Source organism: Ochotona princeps, chromosome 5 (genome assembly GCF_030435755.1).
Source record: "Ochotona princeps isolate mOchPri1 chromosome 5, mOchPri1.hap1, whole genome shotgun sequence".
Taxonomy (NCBI): Eukaryota; Metazoa; Chordata; class Mammalia; order Lagomorpha; family Ochotonidae; genus Ochotona; species Ochotona princeps.
Window position 1 is genome coordinate 88,208,321 of NC_080836.1, and position 10,674 is coordinate 88,218,994.

General features: G+C 39.0%; 1 protein-coding gene across 1 annotated transcript in view; it reads right to left on the reverse strand.

Annotated features, from left to right (window-relative positions):
* The window catches only part of ABCA12 (ATP binding cassette subfamily A member 12), a 172,062-nt gene extending 163,261 nt beyond the window's left edge, over positions 1-8,801 (reverse strand). Inside the window, exon 1 of the mRNA XM_058664252.1 lies at positions 8,733-8,801. Within this exon, the coding sequence (XP_058520235.1) occupies positions 8,733-8,801 (69 nt within the window). The remainder of the gene's footprint in view (positions 1-8,732) is intronic.
* Positions 8,802-10,674: the final 1,873 nt, after the last annotated feature.

Consider the following 10,674-nt stretch of genomic DNA (forward strand, 5'->3'; position numbering starts at 1 on the left):
AGGTAGACTTACAGGGGGAAGGAGACAAAGAGATGATCTTCCATCTGCTGTTTCCCCAATGGCTGTAATGGCCAAAACTGAGTTCCTCTGAAGCCAGGAACCAAATGCTTTGTCTGGGTCTCCCACATGGGTGCAGAGTCCCAAGGCCTTGGACCATCCTTTTCTGCCTTCCATGCTATAAACAGGGAGCTGGATGGGAAGTAGAGCAACCAGGACATAAACTGGTACCTATATAGGATCCTGGCATTATCAGGTAGAGGATTAGTCAGTTGAGCCACAGGGCCAGCTTTTTGATTGATCTAATTTGGTAGTTTCATGAGGATGTTTTGGCAAATTTTAATTATATATGCCTTAAATCAAGAAATATATATGTGTGTGTGTATATATATATATATATATATATATATATGCATATTTCTTTGATATATCTATCAGAGAAGTTTAAGGCACTTTAACACTCTTCAGCTGTATTGAAGGCAAAGATCACAAAATACTATATGCTGATCAATTATCATGTTTCCTAAGGTTCAAGGTTATAGAGGTTGCAGAACATTTTTTCATATTGTATTTTAGAGGAGTAATAAATACAAAATTCTCCACTCTGAAATCTTGGGAATGTTAAGTTTGACAAATTAATTACAAAAGCAAGAAATAAACAAAATTTAAATTCTCATAGCAGCAGGACTGCTCTCAACACCATCCTGAATAAACAGCCTGGATCAAAAGCAATGTCAAAGATTCAAATACAAAACCAGTGAGCCATGACTTCTTTGTTTATTTGGAGAAAGGCCTGATCTTATGCGCTTACACCTGTAGACACAGGAATTACTTGAAAACTTAATGAAAATCAGGATATATAGGTTCAGAATTTTTAATTAATACTTTAATTATCTTACCATACCAGTGAAACTCATTTAAGTACCAGTCCCCTGCTTTCCTGACATCTTAGGTTATCTATCCACAAAATAGTTTCCTGTTCAATATTTGGCCATGTATTTGGTTTCTCTAGGGCTTGTTTTCTACTGAATTGTTGCATTCTATTCTCTTTCTCTTCTCCTTCCTTTCCTACAAAATTCAGTCCTCAAGACCTTAGCTGGGTTCTCACAGGCTAAGTATCCGCCTTGGGAGTTGGGAAGCCGCCATGACCCAGCAAAGGATGCTCATCTCTAGGACGAGAAGTTGACTAGCAGGGACACAATTAGAATGCATGTGGAGAGCATGTTGGTGCAGAGAAAAGGGGCGGAGGCATGACTGAAGCTTGGTTTCCTATGGGAAGATTGGCCCAAAACGGATAGATTGCCCCCACTAGAGGAGCCTGCATACTCAGCATTCATCAAGCGATTTATAAACATGGGGATAAACTAGAATGAATCCTATAGCGTCAGGTTAAAATTAATGTACTGGGGCTAACCTTCTTGTTTCCAAAATGTGTGAAGAATCGTACAATGTAAATACAAACAAGTGTGTATGAATGTATAGTAACTTTATTTCTTTTCTGCTTCCTGCGTCCACAAATCATTTTTGTTTCATTGTGCATTTACTTTGTGCCAGACTGAAAATATGCATTTACCAAGAAATGGCAGCATCATTTAGTGGATTTCAGGGAGTTAATTACGTTCATTGCTTCTTGGCTGTTACTATTTCCAAGTATGGACAGAGCTAGAGAATATAAGTAGAAGATGGAGAAAAAGAGAGAGATTATGCATGATTCACAACATATAGGCAGTCAGATGGATGGACAGATGTAGGTATAGCAAGAGATAGAAATGTGATAGTTAAATTGTTCAGAATCCATTAAAAAATGAGGACATATCTAAAGACACAATTCAGTCCAAAAATTTAATCCACTGGCCAAATTTAAGCACTGAAATTAAGTATGATATGTAGATATTAACAAATGTAGATATAAACAAATACATAAGAAAACATAATAATGAATTGAAAACTTAATGAGGCATGGAATGTGCATATAGTCTCAAAATATTTGCTAGAAAATGGGACAAATTAATGTTAAGCACCACCAAGTGTGATATAATGGAAAGAAAACAGCATCACTTCTAGGACATTGTTGCAGTTGATAGATAACCTGATTCTACAAATGAGTAAGCCACAGAGAAAGCAACTGATCTTGAAGGCTCAAGATTTTCTGGTTCTTGAAAGTCAAAGAAAGACCAAGAAACTGTTTCACTAAAGAGAACAAGGATACGAAGAACAGATGTATCGTGTGATCTGAACAGAATCTTGTCACTACACAGAAACAGGTTTTGTGTTTCTTGGTTTCTTTGTAAGATGTACTTATTTTTATTTCAAAAGCATATTTTACAGACAGAGAAGGAGAGACAGAGAAAGATCTTCTAGCTTCTGTTTCACTCCCCAAATGGCCACAGTTTGCAGGAGCTAAGCTGAACCACAACCAGCACCATGAGCTTCCTCTGTGTCTTCCAGGTAGTTGTAGCGGCCCAAAGACTTAAGTCATTCTCCACTGCTTTCCCAGGCCATAAGCAGGGAGCTGCATGGGCAGTGGAGCAGCTTAGATGTAAACTGGTGCCCACATGGGATACCAGTGCTTGCAGGCAGCGGTTTAGCTTGCTATGCCGCTCTATCAAGGACAGTTGTAACAAAAGGTGAAATGTGAACTGAGTCTGAGGATTTGATGGTGATACTGGGTTCTGTGTATTTGTGTAAAAGGCACACTAACAAATCCAAGGTGATGTGGCATCCATCTCAAAAGGCCCTAGAATGAAAGTCCTTTACACTATTCAGCTTTTTCTTAAATTTGAAATTGCTTCAAAAAAACGAAACTTAGAAATTATGCAAAGTATCTTTGTATTTCTGTTTGAAAATCTAGAACAGTTTTAGCAAGGGAGCAAAAATGAAGGAACAGGAATGGAAACCAAGTCCCAGAAGTTCCTTACTCAAGAATACCAGCTTTACATGCAGGTGTTAACAGTTGGGAAACTATGGACGATGCCAGAGCAGCCCTGTGGTCAATGAAGTCATTCACTCAAAATCACTACTTCAAATTGTAAGCAGTCCTCTGAGGCAATCAAAATTAAGTCCACTCAAACTGTTTCGTTTAGAGTTGACCTGCAGTACCCACAAGGAAACTTAATTATCTGGTAACACTTGCTTCTGTATTTGCAAAAAGTCCTATTGTTTCAGATCTCTGAAAATCTCCAGATCCCAATGTTGTGAAAAAAATCTGGGCAGAGCATACACTTTCAGCTTTAAATTATTCATGTTCCATTACCTTGCCACAATCCTTCATTCTATTTCCTACTAATCCATCTGATTCTTTTATGTTTATTATTTTTCTTACTAACCAATTTTCTTGAAATGTAAGAAATTAAGATATGGGTCCATTTTAAAGAATGAGCTTTACTCTGTACTTTAAAATCCGAAGAAATTATTTTAAAATTTCATTTGGAGTTTGCATGAACTTAATTATCATAGCCTCATAATCCTCCAGTAGATATGGCAGAGCCTGCACTCTGAAGGTTTTCAATCTCTTGCACACAGGGTTAGTTTTGCTGTTGATGATGAAATGCAAATGCCTTTAAATACGGCACGCATTCTGTGGTTTGCATATATGACCCCTTCCCTGCTGCATTGTGGCAAGTGCACTTTACACAGTCACGTCACCCACCTTATCCCTACAGATATTTGGGCTTAGGTGCCTGGTGCTAAATTGATCTTAAATTGCTCATGTTACAACTGAATGACACTATTAGTACAGTTTCTCAATTTCAATAGACTTTATTTACCTAACTTTGAAACACATGAAGAAAATATCTAGGGTAAACATTCTCTATTTCTCATTATGGAATCATAATCTTGTACAGTTGGGGTAAACTTCAGACTTTGACATATAACATAGTCATAATTTATATAAATTTTGTACATTTGTTATGAAAACAACAATAGTGGGTTAAGCTGCCACTTGTGAAACTGGCATCCAATATGGGTGCCAGTTCAAGTCCTGGGTGCTCACTTGTGATCCAGCTCTCTGTTAATGCGCCAAGAAAATGGCAACAGATGGTCCAAATATTTGGGCTCCTGACAATCACACAAAGGACCCTGATGGAGTTGCGGTTCCTGGTTTCAGCTGGACTCAGCTCTGGCTGTTGTAGCTACTTGGGGAGTGAACCAGTAGAAGGAATATACCTCTCTGTATCTCCCTCCATCTGTATCTCCACTTTTCAAATAAACATAACAAATCTTTAAATACACACACAAATTATTGAACACCCATTGTGTTCTACCCACTGTAGATGGGAAAATCAAAGTTTTCAAACTTTTGATGAAAGAAAATATTAAAAGTTACATATATATGGGATTATAATAGAAATGCTACAATGTAGGAAGTAATGACAGAGAGAAACAATCAAGGAAAGTGGAATCTAAAATCTGAAAGACACAAACAGAAATGGGTCCAGAAGGACTTCATCACTTTGAGTTAAAAACCTCTATTTCTAGTGGCAAGAGATTCATTCTTATGAGACTTCTCCTCATTGGGCAACTCACAATGTCTGATAATTTTGCTTTTCCTGATGTGAAATCTTCCCGCATGACCAGTGCTCCTGTATATAGGTCTGGTTTCTCTTCCCATGAGAATTCTGGAAATATTTAAACATAAGGTCCCTCTTTTCCCTGGATGACTGCAATAATTATCATTAAGTATTGTTTTTAATATTTCCCAGGATGGATTCCTATTATCAAGTGACCTTCATATAATTCATGTCATTAATCAATATAATGTTTCAAACGGTAGTAGTTGAGGTACATTGATGACTTAGAATGTGTCACATGCTGTTGAACATGTACCATGTGTTGCCTCTTCTCTTGCAGATGGAAAAATAGAATTTCAAGGGAACTAACCAGCCTTTTTTTTTAACCACAAGCCACTAATGTTGGAGCTAGTGCTTGAACTTTGGCCATCTAGTTTCAGCACCAACAAATATTGCCAAGTTACTTAGATGAACCTCTGCAAAATAGATTATTGGTTCTTCCTAATAAAATATTCTAGTTTTATTAGTTCAGCCTTGAGAGTAATAAAATATTTTTTAGTATTTCAATGCCTGAGAGGATTAAAAGTCATTTAAAGGTCTCCTTATAACCTGGAACCATAACTTTTCATTATCGCAAAATGAGTGACTACAAATGGCAGAGATCTCAATCCATTGGGCTTGCTGCCATTCAACACTGCCATCCAAATTCATCCCTCATCTAAAAACTGAAATAAAGAAAGTTTTCTGAATTTAATTCTTAGAGGCTGCAATGTATTTTAGAGACACACAGTTTCTATGATATATGTAAAAGCAACACATTTTATTGAATAGTAAGCAATTTGTTTTTCCCAATTCTGAAGCATCTTTACCTCATGTGCTTTATTGATGGACTAAATTAATGAAGTATTCATTTCTGCTGTGTGATCAATAGGTAATACTAACACAGGGAGCCTGAAGCTAGAAAATATGACCACACGGGTGAGTGAATTGTGCGAGACCTACATAATTTTTACTTGGTTTAGAATGAAATTTGGATTAGGGTTTAACCTTAAATTGTTTTAATATTTAAGTTACTATCAAGTACACATCAAACTGCTCCAAAGCTCTTAAGTTAAAACTTCATCTTGGTCCACCCTCTGAGAAAGGAGCAGGTGGAAATTTAGGGGAAAGGGTCAAGCTTGATCCAAAATGTTAGTGTCAGAGAAGACGGATAGCCTAGTGGTTAGGGCACCTGCATCCCACATCGGAGAGCCTGAGGCTGATGTCCGGTCCTGGGTCCTCGCTCCAGTTTCCTGCTATTGCTGTGGTGATAGCTCGAGGAATTGGGTTGCTCTCACCAGAGTACTGTGTTAATTCCATGCCCCTGACTCTGGCCTCAGCCCAGATATTCAGGCATTTGAGAAGTAATCAGTGGATGCAAATGACCTCTCTCTCTCTCTCTCTCTCTCTCTTTTCCTCCCTATGCAGTGTGTGTGTGTGTGTGTGTGTGTGTGTGTGTGTGTGTTTCAAATCAATCTATAAGATATTTACAGTGCCAAAATTGGGACCCTGTGTGTAATAGACAAATCTGGTTATGCCATTAAGAGAAGTAGCATTTGCTAAACAGTTGCAACAGAAAGGAAACAATGTTGTTAATTTCTTAGTTACCTCCTGCTGTGTCTTCTTCAGGTCAGTGGAGATCAGCAATCACTCCTTGATATGTCTAGTGGAACTCATCTGCTAAAGCTTTAGTTTTTCAGCCTGAGGTCTCTGCTGGCCCAGGATTCCGACTCCTGTCTTTAACCAGCATCTCATTAGGTGAGCCCCCACGTTTTTAAACTCCTCCAGAAAGGGTTTTCATGTTTTTTTTTTTTTTTTACTTTTTGTAAGAATTAAATTACAAGCTTAGTAGAGTAGCAATCAATTATGTCTTAGTGATTTTCCCAGCTGCCTAACATTTCTGTTAGTACTTCATGTATTTTTTTCATTCTACTTTAGCATTCGTTTTTCCCAATGAAATTAAGAGTTTGTGTTACCAAATATGTTTGAAAGAAACAGAATCTAAGATAACTCCTCCAATTCCCTTAGTGGATTTGATTTCCCTTTCACGGCCCTGAACTCTGAGTGGCAGCCAGAGAGTGCTGGCCAAGGAAACAACCAGAAGCAATAAAAGATAGGTAGGCAATGGGAGGATAGGCCTGGGATTAGGGAAATCTGACTTTGAGCCAGTGTCCACATTCATTAGACTTTGGATCTGGAGCCGGGAGTAGAACCCAAGGACTCTGTAGGATGCAGACATCTGTGTCTCTAACGTGTAGTATCTTCATACATCTTTCTCTGTGTTCCTAAATCCGCTAATCCCAAGAGATAAAACTGGTCACATGCAAAACAACAAAGGGGGCAATGTACTTTTCTCTACCCTTCTGCCCTTCACTTGGAATTGTCTTTCCTTCTTCTTAGCCACTTCTACAGGTCTCCTGTGTTCTCCTGCTTAGTTATAATGGATTCAGTGAATCTTTCGCACAGTCCCTAATCTGAATTTTTTAAAATTCATTTCCTGTAACCAAGACTTATCTGATATGGACAACATTAATAACTCACTTATCTTCCTTCCACAGAAAAAGTCTAACTATGAAGTGTTTTTTAGGGATTTTGGTAAATGGGAACAATATGGTAATTTTGGTAAAGGATGAAGCACTCTCCTCATTTTTTATGTGCCTCTCTTCTAGTTATGTTACCACGTCTGGGAGAAACAGGATTACACCAAGAAAAGCCTAAGATAGAAAACTGACATCCTCACTATTTTAGAAATAAGGAAGGAGTTTATCAATATAATTCCAAAATGCAAATTTTTAATGAAACAAGTTATTTGTGTTGAAATTTGGGGAAGTTCTGAGGAGTAATTTCTTAAGATCTGAATTTTAAAATGTGACGCACACATTATTCCACACCCCTCAGTAATCTGTCTGCTGTCTTTCCCCATTTATAAATTATTTTAAATACATGGGTACATTCAGTTCTTCCAGCATTATGGGTTTGAGATGACGAAACACACACCCATTTTGCACGTGGGCCAACTGGTACTTTGAGAGAATGTCGTATGCTGGTCACAACAGGAGCCAGCCCTCACCCTCTGAGCACAGCCACAAACCCAGTATCATGTGATCCTTAGAGATTTCCCTTTTGAGTTTTTGCATTAAAATTAAGTATTAATGGTTTTATAATTTTCTGTCCAAACATCAGACCCATGCAAGTTCATGATTTCTTGAGGTTTTAAATTCTACCCATCAAATTCACCAAGTTAAATGACTACCTACCTTTCTCTCTTAATACATGCATAAGAACACTCAAAACAAGGCATCTGGCATTGCAGGCAAACCCACAGTATGATGAGGTGCATAAATTAATGTTGGTTTCTATGATGTGCATCATTTGCATAATATTCACTGAAGGCTGGAAATTATCTCTCTAAAATAAAGTCTATGAGTGTCCTTTGACCTTCTGTGCTTTCCAAACATTCCTTTGAGCCTGTGAAAATCTGTAGAGACTTCTTTCTCAGTCTCCTAAAGTCCATTTGGTGCAGCTAACTGCTAGGTTTTATAATTTAAAAAGCAAGTATTAGTGTGAGAGCACAAAAAGATGTTGCAATGAGCAAAGAAAACACAGACCATGGCAGTAAAGTTAGATGACTCAATAATGCCTTATATCATGGTCCATAAATACATTCTTGTGTAGTATTTCCAGTAAGTGATTTTTAGAAATTAAAATTTCTTAGAAGCCTTTCCATGCTAACAGCCTTCAAACTCTTTCTTCTTTCTCTTATTTTTATCAAAACTTTCCATTCGTTTTGATTTTTCAATAATTTACTTCCATTTATTTTTCTTTTCAAATAACACCTTACTTTCATTCATTCCATTTTGAACTGAATTTGTTAAGAAGATTCTGAAAGTTGGCCTGAACCCAGAATTCAACACTAGTTCCAATTCAACCAGCAATAAGGCACATCCTTTTCTTTGCCTAGGGCATTTCTTGGTTTACTCTTAATTTACTGAAATCAAAAGTCTGCTTAGAAGCATGTTAAAACTCGCCCCATTAGTTAAAAGACAGAGGGATGAATTCTAAGTATCTTATTTCCTGCTTTGCCAAATGCCGTTTAACTCTCCTCTTTCTACATTAACACCACATTTTAGGGTTGCCTGAAGTAGTGTCCTGTGCCCCGCATCCTCATCCCTGTTTGAAACTCACCGGCTGTCTTTTGACACCAAGCCAATTCTTCCACACAAGGATTCGAAGCTGCCGAAATCGAGAAGCCATGCTTCAGATGTCCCCGCAAGGGAATCTTTCTCTTTCCCTCCAGTCCTCCAAAGAAGAATCAACACCCAGTTCAATTCGCAGCGTGCCAAAGGGTAAGGAGTGTTTTCACGGCATAGCTTCCGTGATAGCTGGGGTAAGAAACCCACGTTTTTTCCTTCTTGCTGGAGTTTTCCCTTGGTTAGGTCTTGACCAAGAAACACTCTTCAATAGCTTCTCTGAAGGAATGATCCAGATCAGCGTCTTTTGACGGATTGTGCTTATATTAAAACAATATCCAGTTGCTGCTTGTTGCATGAACTCCAGACTCAAGAAAGAATGAATATCATTCAGATAATGCCCCACTGTAAAGAAAGAAAAAAAAAACCCACACCTCCTACTGCCATAAAATTAACTGCCTCTCCACACCTTAAAGAACGTGTCACCTGCATTAGACACGTCATTAGGAATTAGGTGGGACCCTGGCCAGGCCAGTAGGACTTGTCCTGCATTCCCCTGCCTTGTCTCCAAGCACATAGAGCTTCCTCTCACAAAGGCAGGGCATGGCGTTTTACAGACTCTGGGCACAGACTGGGAGTCTAGTAACTCCAAGTACCATTAAGATGTTTTCAGTCATTAACACCAGAGCTCAGTCAAAGCAGCTCTGAACCTTAGCCCATTATTACATTCCTAGGGGAAAGTAGCAATGTACAACCAATGTACAATACAGTGCTTTGAGTTGAGCAAAAGTGGCCGTGATGACAAGACTCTGCTTTCTATCGCAATTTATTTTTAATGTAGAAAACAAGAGAGAAGCTTCAGATAGGCAACACATATGCCCCACAGTGGATTCCTTCATTTTGGTGGGGGAAGATTCCTGGGTCTATTATAGGAAGCCCATATCATATCAGGCTACTGGAGCTCCTTTATTTTCTCTACTCGGGATGTCCCTCTTCTTCTCTAGGACCCTTTGTCCCACAGTTACTCTTAGTTGACATCTTTGACGTCTTCCATGCAGCCTCTTCAGATAACGCTGTAGAGTATATTCTCTGTTGTTCTAGAATTCAGCACTGTTTGGTGTGGCCATTTCTCTGGGAAAACTCAAATAATATGTATATTTGACATATCTTATATATTTACATCCATTTGAAATATCTTATTATATATTGATATATTTTCTTTTTCTCACTGGATTGTACATTTTATTGAGACTGTGAGCTGTTCTGTGTCACAGCAGCTAAGGTGCTCAGTACCCACGCATGTAATTCGGTAGGCCACAAGTATTTAAACAGAGACAGGGATGGTGAAACTCTCCTCCATCCTCTTGCCTTACCTTGACAAATTCAAACTCAGAGCAGGCATTGTCTGAGTTCCCCCTCCAAGCATGGGGCAATTGCTGGTGCCACTGCCTGGTCACCATGCCAGCCTGCAGTGCCGTCAGCAACCAGCCTGGAAGACGTCACATGACACAGTCAGAACTGGACAGCTAGAGTTCAGCCCTTTAATTTGTTTGTTTGTTTTTGGAATAGGGTAAATACAAGATACTCAGACTAGTGAGGGTCCTGACCGTGATGCCCTCACCCTTCCTTCTCGGGGTGTGGTCATCAAGCCTCGCCTGGCTTTCACAATCTTGGATGACTCGAGTTCCTGCCTGCCTGCCTTCTTTCACTGCTGCCTGTCACCATCTACAAAGCAGGACCGCTGTGGTTCACACATACACAGTGCTTAGTTATAGAGATAAGGTGGGATTTAGGGATGTGACTCGACACGATGCAAAATGTTCCATGCACACACTCCCTTCCTTTGGTCAGATCATTTCAGATGGAAAGTACTGACTCACCATGTGGTAGATGCAGGTGAGAGGTCATCTTGAGGAGCCTCACACAGCTTCTCCCAG